The sequence below is a fragment of the Phyllobates terribilis genome, unplaced genomic scaffold (assembly GCF_046119375.1).
Source record: "Phyllobates terribilis strain yellow unplaced genomic scaffold, ASM4611937v1 Scaffold_11__3_contigs__length_659146591, whole genome shotgun sequence".
NCBI lineage: Eukaryota > Metazoa > Chordata > Amphibia > Anura > Dendrobatidae > Phyllobates > Phyllobates terribilis.
Genome location: NW_027362771.1, coordinates 623,488,719 through 623,507,238, shown reverse-complemented (window position 1 = coordinate 623,507,238; position 18,520 = coordinate 623,488,719). Strand labels below are relative to the sequence as shown.

At 44.6% G+C, this 18,520-nt stretch overlaps 1 protein-coding gene across 1 annotated transcript; it reads right to left on the bottom strand.

The window, feature by feature from the left end:
- Window positions 1-15,721: 15,721 nt before the first annotated feature.
- Window positions 15,722-18,513, bottom strand: LOC141167431 (vomeronasal type-2 receptor 26-like). Its single transcript, XM_073654834.1, has 4 exons — window positions 18,491-18,513; window positions 17,775-17,976; window positions 16,714-16,837; window positions 15,722-16,632 (listed from the first exon to the last, which is right to left on the bottom strand). Exons 1-4 carry the CDS (start codon window positions 18,511-18,513, stop codon window positions 15,722-15,724), a joined length of 1,260 nt encoding a protein of 419 aa, XP_073510935.1.
- Window positions 18,514-18,520: the final 7 nt, after the last annotated feature.

The following is an 18,520-nucleotide window of genomic DNA, read 5'->3' as shown; positions in this document are numbered from 1 at the left end:
ACAGCCGGGATAATCCGCTGACTAGCAGACACTGCTACTAGGCACAAAGTATTTCCTGGGCTAGATGCAGTTAAAAATTTGTAAGTAGATACTCTCGTTGGATGCTGAGAAAGCATTCCATAGAGTCTCCTGGCACGCCATATATGATTCTCTTAAAAAGCTTGGGGTAGGGGTCTAGGGGACCCTTTTATAGCCAAAATCACGGCCCTGTATCACAATACGTCACCTAGGCTGAAGATAAATGGAACTGTAGCACCGAGGGCTCGGTTGCTACAGACGTATTGCACCTCACCCAGAGGTGTGATATCTCACTCTCAGATAAGGATGGAGTGTGGATCAGGACCCGACACCTGCATGCATTACACCACATTGCCGTGGGGCAGGGCGACCAATATGCCCCTGAGATGGGCACGACCGTCCCTGTCCCTGGCTGGAGTGGGGGGAGGGAACACTGAGGAAGGGGAACCCTGCAGTGCAGGAGCAGGGAGGAAGCAGTTCCTGGGTGCATTGAGAAGGGAGTATAAAAGGTGGGCACCATCTTAGTTCAGTGCAAAGAAGTCTGAGCAGAAGTGGCAGGGAGCAGGGGCTCTGCATGAGCTCTGCTCCGGAGGCGGGCCTAGTAACAGAGGCCCAGGCCTGCAAGAGGGAGAAGGAAGGAAGAGGAGCGGAGAAGGCTCCAGGAACGAGGAATGAAGGGATCCCAGGGGTGCGGACGGGCGAGTCGCCACCGCACGCCCGAATCCACCTGCGTGGAGGGGTCAGGCCAAAGGGGGAGACCGGTCCCCGAACTAGTGGAGGCAGGAAACGACCCTCAGCTAGAAACCGGAGGCTCTGACATTTTATGTGGCGCAGCCCCTTGCTCCACCCGCTAGGAAGGCACCACATAGGGTCAGGGAAACTGGCGCCAAGTTTACCAAGAGGAGGCCCGAGGCAGCCGGACAGAAGTGTTGGTAAGAAAGGCCAGACAAAGGACACACAAAGGGGGTCCTGTGAAGCGCTCCAAAGTTATCTGGGAGTTGTCTGAGCCCCTCACCTGGTGAGCACAGTACGACGTGGGCAGCCGTTACCTGCAGACGTGGTCTGGATAATAAGAACTGTGAGTAAAGGCCCTGAACTGCATCACTGACTCCGTGTCGTTACTGCTGCTGCCCTGCACCATCACCCCCATCCTCCGCATACACTGCCCTGAGGCTATACTCCTCCCGTGGGGAGTTATGCTACGCTCTGCTGCACCCACAACACCAGCCTTAGCGGTCTGCCCTGTAGCGGCGGTTCACTCTGACCGCAATCCACGGGTGGCGTAGTCGGACATTTAAACATCAAAACCACATAAATAGTTCCGCCACTGGTTTGACCGCCCTGAGCCACGGAACCGGATCGCCGCCACGAAGACTACAACCACCAGCATCCACCAAAAAGGGTCCGGCTCCGGGTGTCCCAAGGCCCAGGGGGTGCGTCAGAACATTTTCATCACCTTTCACAATCACCAATGGGACAAGGCAGGGATGTCCTCTGTCCCCTCTCTTATACATCCTAGTGACGGAGCACCTGCTCTCATCAATTCGCCATAACCCCAATATTAGGTGGATTGAGGTGGGAGGCACCGAGTACAAGTGCTCTCTATTTGCTGATGATGTCCTAGTATATATCACTCAATCACATATATCCATCCATGCTGTTATGGCTGAAATAGATCACTTTGTTACATGGTAAAATTTTAAAATCAATGCAGCGAAGTCTGAGGCCCTCGATGTCTCCCTCCCTAAATCCATATAGGATTCCATCCAGTCCAACTTTCCCTTTGCCTGGCCCTCACAGGGTATCAAATACTTAGGAATTCCTATTCATAGAGACCTCTCCCATCTATGTTATCTTAATTTTGGGCCCTTTATTGAACAATTCCATACAGACCACGGTTGGCAAGTTGGAACTGTGAGATTCACTACGTGCACCACTGGTATTTTGTGGAAAAGCACATGTAAGATTCTGCAACAGTCTCTGCTGATACTCCTGCATGCGTGCATCCCTTTCTATGGCAGGAATAATTTCTGCAAATTTACTTTTGTACCGGGGATCTAACAGTGTGGCAACCCAGTAGTCAGGATTATTTCTAATTCTCACAATTCGAGGGTCATGTTGCAGGTAGTGCAGCAAGAAGGCACTCATGTGTGTTGCGCATCCAGGAGCACCAAGTCCCTGTTGTGTTGGTGGCGAGGTAACAATCATGCTTCCTTCCTCTGTCCTCTCCCCCCAACCTCGCACAACAGAAATGTGATCAAGGTCTCCCTCATCTGATGAGTCTTCCATCAGTTCGTCCTCCACTTCTTCCTGGGCTCCTGCACCTTCCTCACTAGTTTGACTGCTACCATGCGCCCTGGTAAAATCATCTCCCCCACCCTCACATGCCTGCCGCCCTGGTGCTGCCGACCGTCTGGACCTTGCAGATGTTAGCCCTTCCGCATACAACTCCTCCTCCTCTACTTCCTCCACCTCCTCTTGTGCCACCACCTGACTCCGAATTCTGTTTAACATGTGCTCCAGCATGTAAATCACCGGAATAGTCATGCTGATAATGGCATCGTCAGCACTAAACATCTTCGTCGCCATTTCAAAACTGTGCAGAAGGGTGCATAGGTCCCTGATCTGAGACCACTCCTCCAGCGTGATTTGCCCCACCTCTGAATCTCATTGGCCCAGGCTATACGTCAGAACGTATTGCACCAGGGCTTGTCGGTGCTGCCACAGTCGCTGCAACATGTGCAGAGTTGAATTCCACCGGGTAGGCACATCGCATTGTAGCCGGTGAAGTGGCAGGCCCAACGACTTCTGTAGAGATGTAAGTCGCTGAGCTGCGGGATGCGAACGGCGGAAGTGAGCACACAGCGACCGTGCCCTCTGCAGAAGGCCATCTAGTCTGGGATAGTGGGCTAAAAATTGCTGGACAACTAGGTTCAACACGTGAGCCATACAAGGCACGTGTGTGACATTGCCCCGGCGAAGGGCCGCACCCAGGTTTGCAGCATTGTCGCACACGGCCTTCCCTGGTTTCAGGTCCAGTGGAGACAACCATTCATGAAATTGGTTCTCCAGAGCTGACCACAACTCCTCAGCTGTGTGACTCACATTTCCCAGACATTTCAATGTAAAAACCGCCTGATGACGTTGAGCCCTACTGCCAGCATAGTAAGGAGGTGTGCAGGATCCCTTCTGCGCAGTTAGAAAGCTTGTGGCATGACCAGACAGGCTTTGGGTGCAGGTGGAAGACCGAGAGGAGGTTGAGGAGGCAGAAGCAGTGGAGGAAAAATGACATAAAGAGGATTGACGCACAACTCGTGGGGACGGCAAGACTTGGACAGCAGCCCCTTGTCCTGCTGTCACCATAGTTACCCAGTGCCCAGTCAGCGACATGTAATGCCCCTGTCCATGCCTACTCGTCCAAGTGTCTGTGGTGAAATGCACCCTGTCACACACAGAGTTTCTCAAAGAAGCGGTGATGTTGTGTGCGACATGCTGGTGGAGCGCAGGCACACCTTTCTTTGAGAAGTAGTGCCGACTGGGCATCTGGTACTGGGGCACTGCGACGGACATAAGGTCTCGAAAATCCTCTGTGTCCACCAGGCGGAAAGGCAGCATTTCTGTAGCCAAGAGCTTGCAGATGGTGAAATTCAACCTCTTAGCTTTCTCATGGCTAGGAGGAAATGGTCTTTTACTTGTCCACATCTGAGGGACCGAGGGCTGGCTATTGTGCTTAGACGGGGTTGATAAGGGTGTCCCCGGCAAACTGCCGGTCTGTGAGGAAGACGCAGGCAGACATGTTAGGTTGCCTTGATCCAAAGGTGGTGCTATCGATGTCGGACAGCGCTCAAGACCAGCTGGTGTTACCACCTCCAAAGAAAATGATGACCTGCCAATCACGCTGGCTGTTGCGGGTAAAGAGGTGGCAGGTCTGCGCCCCAAAACAGGTGTGACTGCTGTCCCCCCAGTCACAGAGGATGAAGAGGCCGCGGATGCACAAGATATGGCAGACGGTGGTTGGCCCGGCCGGCTAGACCGCATTGTAGCACACTGAGCTTCCCACTGCAACTTATGCTTCATGTCCATGTGCCGGTTCATGCATGAAGTACTCAAACTATGTATTTTTTGGCCTCTACTTAGCTTTTGCTGACAAATGTTACAGATAACACGAGTTGGGTCATCTTTATCGATCTGAAAAAATGCCCAGGCTATGCAAGGCTTAGCACCCATGCGACCTGAAGAGCCACCACGACTTGTGGTGAGAGGCAGAGTTGTGTTTGAGGATGCAGTTGTTGACGTGCTTCCAGTACTACATCTCTGTCCAGGAAGGCGCAACCTGACCTCGTCGTCACTAGCATCTTCCTCCACCTCCTCTGCTGACCTCATCTCTTGGCTGACTGTGGGTTGACAGTAAGTGGGATCTCCGACCTCATCATCATCACCCTGTGCGTTATCACACCCGTCGTCCTCAGAGCCAACCTGTTCCTGCCCTGACAAAAAACTAAAGTTGTCGCTCCAATCAGGTATTTGAGTCTTATCATCATCTTCCTCATTGTCTCCACCAACAGGAGTTACAGTTTGGGAATGAGGGTCTACATTATGGTCAGAACCTTCTGCGTCTGGTCCTGGATCCGACTCATAAAGATTCTGGGCATCAGTGCAGATCATTTCCTCGTCTGGATTCACAGAAGCGCTGGAGTCGACCTCTGATTCCCAGGCTATAGTATGAGTAAACAGCTCTGCAGACTCAACCATCTGTTCTACCTCATACTCAGACGGGCAGCTGGAGATTTGGGAGCTGTGAGGAAGCAAGTGCGATTTGGGTGACACCTTTGAGGACTGGAGTATTTGTGATGTTGAAGTTGATGTGGAGGAGAGCCCACTTAAAGGAGCACTTGATATCCGTTGAAGCACCTGCTGTTTTTGTGCCTCATCTGGAATTTGTAGCGATTGGCGTGGCCGTAAGAAAGGGATCTTATCACATTGTCCGCTAAAAGAAGTAGACATTTTAGTTTGGCTGGAAGATGGTCTTTCTTCTGCACCTACCCCACGGACACAACCTTTTTCCCCTTCCCAACACGCCTATTCCCCTTTCCACCAGCAGCAGGCCTTTTTCCACTCATTTTGGTGGTTAACTAATTCACAACTCTGGAGTTGTTTGCACAAAAAAACAATGGATGGTAACCGAGCAGAGCTGAGTGGCCAAACTGTGATATTAGGCCAAAACTATTGGCTGGGTTAGATGCAGAAAAAAATTATTTTTAATTTGCAACCTGATGGAGGTCAGTATAGATGGACTAATAGACCAAGTCCCACACACCGCTAGAAGCCCAAATATTTTTTCAGAGCTAGATGCAGAAATTTTTTTTATTCAATTTGCAACCTGATGGAGGTCAGTATAGATGGACTAATAGACCAAGTCCCACACACTGCTAGAAGCCCAAATATTTTTTCAGAGCTAGATGCAGAAAAAAATTATTTTTAATTTGCAACCTGATGGAGGTCAGTATAGATGGACTAATAGACCAAGTCCCACACACTGCTAGAAGCCCAAATATTTTTTCAGAGCTAGATGCAGAAAAAAATTATTTTTAATTTGCAACCTGATGGAGGTCAGTATAGATGGACTAATAGAACAAGTCCCACACGCTGCTAGAAGCCCAAATATTTTTTCAGAGATAAATGAAGAAAAAAATTATTTTTAATTTGCAACCTGATGGAGGTCAGTATAGATGGACTAATAGACCAAGTCCCACACACTGCTAGAAGCCCAAATATTTTTTCAGAGCTAGATGCAGAAAAAAATTATTTTTAATTTGCAACCTGATGGAGGTCAGTATAGATGGACTAATAGACCAAGTCCCACACACCGCTAGAAGCCCAAATATTTTTTCAGAGCTAGATGCAGAAAAAAATTATATTCAATTTGCAACCTGCTGGAGGTCAGTATAGAAGGACTAATAGAACAAGTCCCACATACTGCTAGAAGCCCAAATATTTTTTCAGAGCTAAATGAAGAAAAAAATTATTTTTAATTTGCAACCTGATGGAGGTCAGTATAGATGGACTAATAGACCAAGTCCCACACACTGCTAGAAGCCCAAATATTTTTTCAGAGCTAGATGCAGAAAAAAATTATATTCAGTTTGCAACCTGATGGAGGTCAGTATAGATGGACTAATAGAATGATGCTATGCCCAAAAGATTTTACTTCACTAGGTGCAGTAAAAAAATTGGTATTCTATACACAGGTGGTATATCTTGCAACACAGATAGGCTACTCCACTGACTAACACACTCTGCAATAGGCCAAAAAGGATTAGCTTTGCTAGATTCAGCCAAATGCTGTTAAAAAAAGTTGCACAGCACTGGCACAGACCTGCCTGGCAAAAACTGATAGGAACTGATGTAACCTAGTCCTGAAAAGGACTCCAATTACAATTAGTCTTTACTCCCACAATCTATCTATTTAAGAGCACAGACCTGCCTGATAAAAGTCGTAGGAAATGCTGTAACCTAGTCCTTAAAAGGACTGCAATCACAACTATTCCCTACTCCCAAGCTATCTGTATATTTGTGCGAAAATTGGCTTGAAATTAACAAGGTATAGCGCACACAGCAACAGCGGTGCCGTCTAACACGCAGCTGCAGCAGTGAGAAAATGGTGGCGACGGGGAAAATGGCTTGGTCTTATAGGGCAAGGACATGTGACATACACTGCCAATCACACATGCCCTTGCTTGTGTGAAAAAAAGCACTTCGTTCCGTGTGTGCGCTGCTGATAGGCTGACAGATTGCACCTCCCCACTGCAAATGCGGGAAAGAGAAAAAAAAATGGAGATCTTCATTGTTCCTGCAGAGATCCATCCCCTGCCCCTCCCCCCGCCCCGCTGTACACTCAAACTGCGTATTAACATTAATTTTCATCATTACTGAGAAAAAATCCAGTTATGATTTTGGTGCACGAACAGTTATCGAACATAACCTCGAACAGCCGAATTTTTCTCAAATTGTTCGTGTTCGCCGACCGGCTCGAACACCGCCCAAAACAGCTCGAATTTGAGATTGGCGAACAGTTCGAGTAGAACAACGCTCATCTCTATTCCTCACCCTACAGCGCTGAAGACCCGGCTGGGCCAGCCTATAGTTCCCCGGAGGGAGCACCACTACTAAAGCATAGTAGATGGAACTGAACTGTAAATAGTTACCCGTAAGGGTACAGGAAGGTTTACAATTTAAAATTTGTTTCTGTGTGCACTAAAAATGACAATATGCCTTTAGTTACCCGTGAGGGTATAGGGACATTAGGGTAGAGGATGGTGATCTCCCTAAAAAACTTTTCATTGTAAATATTTGCACTTATTAAAGTGTCCCCTATTGGTTTTATAAATCCACAACAAATGACCTCAGAACAAAAACCTGTTTGGCGTGGCCGAAGACGTGGTCCAATGACCGGATCGCCTATGCCCTGCAGCCATGCCCAGGGCCTAAGTTGAGGGTTTTTGGACGGGTCCCTCATGTTCGTGTTTGCTAGTTTGCACCTTACTGAAGAATGGACACCTGGTAACAGATCGTGCTGTAACCTGTTGAAAAATGTTTATTGAGAAAAAAAAAATAATGTTTTATATGTGTAAAGAGAAATGTTCTTTAAAAAGTTTTATAATGATTTTGGTAAGGAAACGTAACCAGTAACGTTAAAGAAAAAGTGGCTCCCATAAAGGGAAGAGATGTTATGTTGGTAATCTTCTATGCGAATGCAGTCTAAAATTTAGCATATCTTTAAATACTTTGTCTTTTACTCTGTTCCAGCCTGTGGACGTGATATTTTTTACCAGGGGGGTATGTGGCGCCCCTGAGGGTTCGATCGCCACAGAGGTACTGCATCTCACCCAGTGGTGTGGTATCTCACTCTCAGGTAAGGAAGGAGTACAGCTCAGGACCCTAACACCTGCATCCAACACACACCACTCCAGGCCAGCAGGAGGGGCAAGATGCCTCTGCTCCTTGCTGAGCCCCTTTCCTGGCTGGAGTGGGGGGAACCCAGAGAGGGGGGAACCATGTAGTGGGTGTGGGTGGAGGAAGTAGCTTAGGGGAGCACATGAGAGGGAGATATAAATTGGGAAGCCATCTTAGAAAGACAGATTAGTCAGAGGAGGAAAGTGAGGCGGGCCTAGACAGTGAGGCCCAAGTCTGAGAGGAAGGAGAGAAGAGAGGAGAGGGAGCAGGAAGGCTCCAGGAACCATAGGAAAGGACCCTAGGGGTATGGGCCGTGCAGAAGGCCACCCGTACGCCCGTATCTGCCAGGCGGTGGATGGATCAGTCCATCTTAAGGGAACCGATCCCTTAACTAGTAGAAGATTGCAAGTCTCAGCTAGAAACCGGAGGCTGCAGGACTTTATGTCCTGTAGCCACAAGTCCACGCCAGTCTCACCGAGAAGGTAGCCACATAGGACCCAGGGGACGGAACAGACGTCGCCCGCCAAGGCCCGCGGGTACCGGATTGGAGATACTAGGTGTGAGGTGCAGGGAAAAGGCCAGGGAGAGAACACAGAAGGGGGTCCTGCTAAGTACTCCGGAGCTATCTGGGGGTGGACTGAACCCCTCCCTGAGTAAGCACAGCACGACGAGGGAGATTACTTTGGCGCCTGTAATCTGGACTGCAACAACTGTGAGTAAAGACCCTGGGACTGCACTTCCTTGTCTCTGTGTTTCTTGCTACGCCATCAACCCCTGCACTACAACGCCCAGCACAACCTGCAACATCATGTACAACTGCCCTGATGCTAGCTCTTCCTGTGGAGAGCCACACCATCCCTGAGGACCTGCTCCACAGCGGCGGCTCCCTTTAGCCGTATTCCACAGGTGGCGTCGCGAACTCTATAAACATTATAAATCCCCCATATATATAACCCATTTTATTGACCGCCCTGGGTCACGGACCGGGTCACCGCCACTGTGACATTCACCCAGCATCCACGGCCCAGGGGGCGCGCCAGTTACTGGTATTAGAGATAGCAGCACAGACCTATTTTTAATTTTTTTTTACAAAGTTCTGACTTTTTTAACTGAAAGAAAATGAGTTCCAAGGTCATTTTTACCACATAATAAATGTGAATCAACACACCCCATTTTTTTTCAGTATTTCCTCCCACTTAAAATTGTATTTCCCAGTTTTTCTCTATACTGTATTTTATATGGTAAATTGATTGGAGTCATTCAAAACTGAAATTTGTATCGCAAAAAAACTTTCATACAACTGTTGATGCAAAAAATAAAAAGTTATGACTGGGAGAGGTGGGCCAAAAAATACAAAAATGCAAAAGTAGAAGTGGGTGCCATCAAGTGAGCAGACTGAGTTTCAATAACACACATCGAGCGAACAGGTTTGGTCTTGTTTGTTGAAGAAAGCATCCATGTTTTTGTCATCTTGGACAACGTCGGGGTATTCATAAGGGTATTCAGCATTAAAAAGTCAATATAAATACAGTGCATTGTGAAAGTATTTGCCCCCCTTGAACTTTTGCCACATTTCTGGCTTCAAACATAAAGATATAAAATTCTAATTTTTTGGGGAAGAATCAACAACAAGTGGGACACAATCGTGAAGTGGAACGAAATTTATTGGATATTTTAAACTTTTTTAACAAATTAAAAACTGAAAAGTGGGGCGTGCAATATTATTCGGCCCCTTTACTTTCACTCCAGAAGTTCAGTGAGGATCTCTGAATGATCCAATGTTGTCCTAAATGACTGGAAATGATACATAAAATCCACCTGTGTGTAATCAAGTCTCCGTATAAATGCACCTGCTCTGTGATAGTCTCAGGGTTCTGTTTCCAGTGCAGAGAGCATCATGAAGACCAAGGAACACACCAGGCAGATCCGAGATACTGTTGTGGCAAAGTTTAAAGCCGGATTTGTATACCAAAAGATTTCCAACGTTTTAAACATCTCAAGGAGCACTGTGCAAGTGATTATATTGAAATGGAAGGAGTATCAGACCACTGCAAATCTACCAAGACGCGGCCGTCCCTCTAAACTTTCATCTCGAACAAGGAGAAGACTGATCAGAGATGCAGCCAAAATGCCCATGATCACTCTGGATGAACTGCAGAGATCTACAGCTGAGGTGGGAGAGTCTGTCCATAGGACAACAATCAGTCGCACACTGCACAAATCTGGCCTTTATGGAAGAGTGGCAAGAAGAAAGACATTTCTCAAAGATATCCATAAAAAGTCTCATTTGAAGTTTGCCACAAGCCACCTGAGAAACACACCAAACACGTGGAATAAGGTGCTCTGGTCAGATGAAACCAAAATCAAACCGTGTGGCCACAATGCAAAACGATAAGTTTGGCTTAAAAGCAACACAGCTCATCACCCTCAAAACACCATCCCCACTGTCAAACATGGCGGTGGCAGCATCATGGTTTGGGCCTGGTTTTCTTCAGCAGGGACAGGGAAGATAGTTAAAATTTATGGGAAGATGGACGCAGCCAAATACAGGACCATTCTGGAAGAAAACCTGTTGGAGTCTGCAAAAGACCTTAGACTGGGACGGAGATTTATCTTCCAACAAGACAATGATCCCAAACATAAAGCAAAATCTACAATGGAATGGTTCAAAAATAAACGCATCCAGGTGTTAGAATGGCCAAGTCAAAGTCCAGACCTGAATCCAATCGAGAATCTGTGGAAAGAGCTGAAAACTGCTGTTCACAAACGCTCTCCATCCAACCTCACTGAGATCGAGCTGTTTTGCAAGGAAGAATGGGCAAGAATTTCAGCATCTCAATGAAAACTGATAGAGACATACCCCAAGCGACTTGCAGCTGTAATCGCAGCAAAAGGTGGCGCTACAAAGTATTAACTCAAGGGGGCCGAATAATATTGCACGCCCCACTTTTCAGTTTTTAATTTGTTAAAAAAGTTTAAAATATCCAATAAATTTCGTTCCACTTCACGATTGTGTCCCACTTGTTGTTGATTCTTCCCCAAAAAATTTGAATTTTATATCTTTACGTTTGAAGCCAGAAATGTGGCAAAAGGTAGAAAAGTTCAAGGGGGCCTAATACTTTCACAATGCACTGTAGATCCTCCTTTAGGTACAATCCTCTTCCATGATTGCTTAGCTGGTATGATTCTTGTCAAGGCTCTTCATCTTCTATGCAATAAAATGTTAGGAACTGAAAGGAAGGAGAACAAGCTCCATTCCTCTTCTAAGGAAGAGTTGAGACCCATGTTGGGGGCCCTGTTCATTCTTATCTAGATTGAGGAAATGTCCTAGTATAAACCAGATGAAGGTGATAGAAGGGTCTTCTTCCCACCATGTAGACCTGTGCTTTAACCTATTTTTGTCCTCAATCTTTACCTAAGAGATGGTCTTTCGTGTTCATATGTGGCCGGAACACTAAAATAAAATATTTCGGTAGAAACACCACAAGAGATCAACCTGATAACTGGTAAGCAAAGATTTCCATGGCTAGTTCATACTTTCCCTTTGAGTTGAGTGATACTGGAATATACTGTAAGAGACCCAAACACTGAGGAAGGCCAATGTCCTAAATGTAATAAACTTGACCTCATTTGAAGAGTTCCACCAGGTATCAACAGCACCAACTATGTTATTGTGTTTACCCAGTTCCAAGACCTCAAGCTCTCCCATTTTGCTCGCTAGACTTTTGGCATTTGTGAACATACACATTACATTTCCATCCATTTTCCCATATTCACTTTCAGAAATGCTAATTGCTGAAATTTTATGGCTACGTTAGTCTTCACTGTTTCATGCAATTCAGCCGTTGTTATTTTTTATCTTTTGAGCTTTGTTTTTATTGCACTAATTGTGTGGAAGAAATCACCTGGTAATTTGTATAGTTTCTTTGCTATTTTAGTGGCTCCCCCCCCCCAACTCCTCCTCTTAAATAAAAATAGTCTTCTTTACCAGATTTTGTGACCCATAACATTTTTAGTTTCGGCTGATGCACCTGAGTGCAAGCTTGTTTTCTGCCTTTTCCGATATAGTTTTTATTCGCACTTTCTTGGGTTACATAAAACATTTTGACTGATTTTTTATTGGATTTTTTTGGGGGGAGGTGTGACGTTCCCTTGTGAAGGTGCTTCACTGACATCACACTGACATTCTCAAATGATATCACAATGAAGAGCAAAACCGCAAAAGAGACTGCAATGGAGGTCTATCATCTTCAACATCAAATGGAATTCACAAGGGAATGTCACTTTTGTCCTATTCCAGGGATTATGATGTGGGGTGGCATTATGTATGGTAGCCAAACCCTTGTAGTCTTCATTCCAAGTACATTAACAACCTGATGTTACACTGATTGGATGGTGGGACCAGCGGTCCGGCCATTTCTCTAAAATGTCCTAGGAGCTTTGTTTCAACCTCAGGCCTCAGGTTCCTTGTGTTACTATCAACACCCTGCATGCCCTAATTGTGCTAGTGTTTCCGGACTTGTCTCCCACCGAGCACATCTGGGATGTCATTGGTCGGTGATTACACGGGAGCTGCCAGCAGTGGATCTAGATGATTCATTCAGTGCGGCAGAACATTGCTCAGATGAACATTAATAACCTTATTTCTACACGTGGTGCTCATACTCCAGACTGAATAAATCAAGGAGTTTTGAAAATTTTGTTTCCATTTTTTTCACCATTTTCAGATGACTAAAATCCTGCGATTTTCATGATTCCACAATTTTTTCTTGCTGGTGTTGGAATTCCAATGTTGATGGGTGTATTAATCGAAATGCTCAGTAAATTTTCTCTTTTGTTCCGCCATCCTACATCTCCATTTCATTGCCACCTGTTTTGGCAAATTTTTAATAGTGTAATTGTCCCCTCAGCAACAGGATCCCAAAACAGCTATGGATCCAACCATCAATGTCTACTCACGTTGTGGTGTAATGTGGTGATTTGGACCCACTCTTGGTCTCTGTAACAACTCTGCCCCCAGAGAAAACAGAAGCGCATACGAGGTCACCAGAATATCTCAGCAGTGCAACCTCAGGTTATATAACATCTCAGCCTATGTGACACATGAGAATCGCAATATACTTCGATGTTTATAGTGATTTTAATCCATTAGAAAATGGCACCATTCCCACCAGTGTCCATTGAAGTCAATGGAAGGTCTTTGTTTGTAATGGACACTATTTAATTCTTTATATAAACACCTGGGTCCAGAGGTGTTAAATGAAGCAACTTGGCCCAAAAATGTAAACTGGGCCCCTGAACTGTCTTACATTGTTTGCAATACAGAACCAGGCCCAAGTTCAATTGTATCCTCCGCTCCCCATGTGGTGACGAACCTATCCAGGTCTCTACTTGATTGAGGACTTTTTTGTTAAGGTAATCTAAGGGATGCCTGCAATTTCAGGAACTTCAGAGATGAAAAAGGGACATAGTGCCACTCAGGATGCCACTACTTAATGGGTATTACCATGATTGATGCAGGTGCTTGAAAAATTGGTATATTTTTCTGTTGTCTATAATCTCATGAACAAATCACGCATCAAGCTTGGGTGAACATTAAGACGTGATTTAAATTGTGCTTTCGGCATGTGCAAATGTTTGTGCTCAAATACATATACAGTGCCTTGAAAAAGTATTCATACCTTGTGAACTTTTCCACATTTTTTCACGTTAAACCCACAAATTTAAATGTATTCTATTGGGATTTAATACCAACGCTAAGTAGCAAGTATTTAAGTGTAAAGAAAGTTTTCATGTCTTGCCACAGATTCTCAAAGGGATTTTGGTCTGGACTGTGACTGCGCTGTTCACACACATGAATATGCTTCAATCTAAACCATCCATTGTAGCTCTGTCAAGATGTTTAGAGTCATTTTCCTGCTGAACCTGCGCCCCAGTCTCAAGTCTTTTGCAGCTTCTAACAGGTTTTCCTCCACGATTGCCCTGTATTTAGCTCCATTCATCTTCCCGTAAACACTGAAAAACTTCCCTGTCCCTGCTGAAGAAAAGTTTCTCCACAGCATGATGCTGCCACTACCATGTGTGATGGAGGGGATGGTGTTTTCAGGGTGGTGTGCAGTATTAGTTTTCCACCACAAATATCCTTTTGCATTTAGCCCCAAAAGTTCTACCTTGGTTTGTGAAACGAAGGTGCTCTGGTCAGAGGAGACAAATTTAGAACTTTTTAGACTAGATGCAAAACGCTATGTGTGGCGGAAAACTAACACTACACATCATCCTGAAAGCACCATCCCCACCGTCATGCTGTGGAGATGCTTTTCTTTAGCAGGGACAGTGAAGTGAAGGTCAGAGTTGATGTCACCATATATAATACCTATGACTTCCAGATTTCGGGACTAGGAAGAATCTGTCCTTCATACTAGTCATAAAAATTGTCCACATTTGGATCTGGATGATGCGGTGCCAAATATTTAGGCTGTTTGTTGCGGTGAAGGGTAAGAAGCCATAGTGGAAATAGACAGTTGCCATTTAATCATGCAAAATAAGTTATCAGCCTTCCCTTCATTTGTAGCTCTCTCTTTTCTGGATGTAAGAGCATTAGATGGGAGAGAACAACAAGTGGAAATTTATGGTATTTAGAAAATTGGGTGACAACCTTGTGAGCAGAGACGTAACATGAAGCTCCTGGGTGCCAAATGAAGATCCCTAACAACCCCTGCATACCAAGTGTCATTTATAATCATGGTATCTTACATGGGAATGTAACATTGGACTCCTTCAGGCACTAGGCACTAGGGTCCAGATAAGACTACTACCAATGCCCCTGCATATAGGCACCCTGTCATTAGTGGCTCGCAAAATCTGATGATTTTCTGGTATAGGATATAAAACAAGAAAAGGTTTTCAGTAATAAAACACTAGCATATTGGTTTTATACTGGATTTATTTATTGGTCTTATTTATGACTGAGGCATTTAAAAAAAAAACCAATGAGATCAATGATAGCAAAATAAAAGTTGGCACTAAATCACTAAAAGCCACCCATGCACAGTAGATTACTGCTGGCCAAATGATTGTTTGGCCAATAGCCATCTCTCCTCAGTATCCCATACACGGAAACACTCAGCTAGGCGGAACGCTCTTGTGTTCTCGGAGAAAGACACTCTTCCCTGGTAACAACTTATCTCCACGTGGTGAAGAAAAAGATCTGCCTCTGAAATCCAGCAGGCTGGATCAACAATAATCTGTTGAGGAAGAGTTGGGAGGGCTCCATACTAATTAGACTCTCGGCCGATCCCACCGATATGGGCGGTATTGGCCTGCTTATTCTAATCTGTATGGGTGGACTCAGTAGAACACTTCCTCTTCTGAGCTCCCGTAGCAAAATTTAGTCACAGTTACATTGTCCAAATAACTATCCACATCAATATCCACATCTTATCTAATGCTAATTACATCTCTAATAATGCGAAAATTGATGTTGAAGTTGACTTGGATATGCAAAATCTCGATATGACCAAACTAAGCTTCAAGACAGAGGATATGAAGAATTGTCATGGGCATGCTGTGTCTTATTGCATTCGCAGTATATAGAATATATGAGATAACTACACTAATAAATATATATTTATAGTTGAAACGCTCAGTTTGATATGATATTTTGCTTATTCTTAAGCAATGTACGGTAGGGTTTACTGGTAGAATTGCATTGATTACATATGGTTGAGGTCAAGGATAGAACTCTGATGTCCTAGTGATCGCCAATTTCTTTTCTCATTAGATTTTGCCTTACATTCAAGTGAGGTTGAAACAATATGATGAAACATTTGGGTAAGAAGATGCAAAAAACAACGGCCCAACTGGAGGAAAGGATGGCGAAGATCTCCATGGCCACTGTGTACTTCCCACGGGAGCTGAGAGTTGCTGGGATGAAGGATATCCAGACACAAAGGAAGGCCAACATGCTAAATGTAATGTACTTGGCATCATTGAAACTGTCAGGAAGTCTCCTAGCCAAAAAAGCCACGATGAAGCTGATAGTGCCCAGAAGAGCCAGATACCCCAACATAACCCAAAATGAAAAAGGAGACCCCTCATTACAGTTAAGAATGATGACCATGGATTGAGTCTGGGTGTCATACTCGGGGAATGGAGGAGAGTAAGAAAGCCAAGTCACACAGATAGATATCTGGATGAGAACACAAATGAAAATGAGAGTATAAGACACCTTTCCCCCTGTCCATCGTCGTAAACTAGCCCCAGGCTTGGTGGCCTTGAAAGCAATAACCACTGTTATCGTTTTGGCCAAGACGCAGGAGATGCAGAGAGTAAAAGCCAAGCCAAATGCCACCTGACGCAACATACACTTCTCTGGATGTGGATATCCAATAAATGCCAATGAACTAAGGAAGCAGAAAAATAAGGCAATGAGGAGAAGACAACTAAGGGACCAGTTATTGGCTCGAACTATTGGTGTTGTCTTATAAACAATAAAGATTCCTAAAACTCCAATGGGGATGAGAGATGAAAGAATAGACAGGGCTGCCAAGTTGATTCCCATGACTTCATTATAGGAGAGAAATTCAATTGTTCTTGGTAAGCACATGTCTTGCAGGATATTGGGCCAAGAGTCCCAGGAGCATTTTTGGCACTCCACAGCATCTAGAGAAGAATATAGGATTCAGACAATTTCTAAATTACAAATATAAGATACATGATACCTGATCAATATTTTAATGGTACCTGTCTCATTTGCAATTTCTCCTATTCGGCACTGGACACACTCAAAGCAACATGTGGGCTTTCCTGGAATTGTTGCTTTTCGGAATCCCAAAGGACAACTTGGACTGCATTTTGATTGAGGAGTCTAAATAAAGAATTCACCATATTAACATTTACACATTGACAGCTTGATAGCAAAGTATTACATAGTTACAAGACAGAGCTTGATATTTCACCTGTACGTATTCTCCCAATGCTTGTAGACGGTGGTGGTGCAATGAGTGACCAGAATAGGCAAGTGCCTAGGACGCCATTTAAATGAGGTGACCAAATATATGGAAGAAAAAAACTCTAAAATTAACCCTAAAGTTCAGATAACTGACCGACTAACAGCTATTCTTCCCTACTGGCCAATACAAATGAACTCTCGTGTGGTTTAGTTTACATGTATTCCGATTTAGGAAAAGGGAGTAAACCACTAGCAGACAACTCAAGTAGCATCTTATCTTCTCTGACAATCCATTGTGCTAAAATCCAAAAGGCTGATTCTTAATTCCCATGGCATTTGCCATCGCTGAAGGTAGAAAAAACCCTAAACACATGGTCTTCTGACAATAATCACATGCGTATGGCCACCTTTAGACATATCAAGCAAGGAGGTGAGGGCAGCTGCTGGGAGAGAAGCTACAGAAGTCAGTGAACACTATTACAATGTAATGGTATGATGGACATGTGGCCCTGCATTGAGAACTGCACATGCGTGTATGGGATACGAGGTGGATGGATTTGTAGAGTTAGTGTTATAACTAAGAATTGAAGGAGATGGGAGATGGGTGGTTATCAATGCCCATCAAGCAGCTATCAAACTTTACAATGAGGATCAAGGGAATGTAGAGGAGAATATTTGAAATTCACCGAGAACCAGGACAACTTGTCCCACTGCTGTCGAAACCCAAAAATGACAATAAAAAATTTCTGACCATATGAAAAGTACCACAAAGCTCCACTTGCCAAATCTCCCACACCCTGACCCCAATCTACTTACATGTGGGATTAAACCTGTGCAGAATGTAATGTCCTACCTCAGATCTCCAAATAATATCTGCATTGTTAATTGTCATTCGAATCCCTCCCTGGGATCTGGAGTCATAACTTCCCACTATCTTCTGCTCCATGGAACCAGTGGCAATCAGCTGCCAGTTTACAATGTCGTAGATGGCTGGCAAATCCCCATTGTCATCAAAAAATATGTGAGTATTGTCTTTAGTCTGAAAATCTACAGTCCTAATGAAATGAAGGAGCTGAAGAAATACAAATGATAATTTATTTATTTTCTAAATCATGAAGTCACAAATATAACATTTTTAAAGGCTGATATCATCTTCTCTTTAACCAAATAACTTCAATTTCCTGGGATCTATTAGCAAATGTCTAAGAGCCTCCACACACGTTAGATGACTAAATGGTAGCCTTCGACAGGAGATTGTCAGGAGAGTTAAGTATCCGGCATACCTGATTTCGAACTTAAGTTATTTATGTTCTCCTGAGATGAGCCACTGCCAGAGATGTTTGGCAACATCTCTCTCATAGAGAACACAGGAACAATTGGCTGAGCAACAGCTTCTGGGTATTGGAGAGTTGGGTGACAGTTGCGGAACCATCGTTCAGCCGACAGCTATAAGATGGCTCCCACTTACTATGTGGTTTATAAAATACGTTGTCTTCTTATTTTATGCAAAGCCTTTCCCTTTCTCCTCATATACCATGGTCTGTCTGGGTGTAACTGTTATCTCTCTACCTTCTGGATTTACAGTACACCATTGCGAGA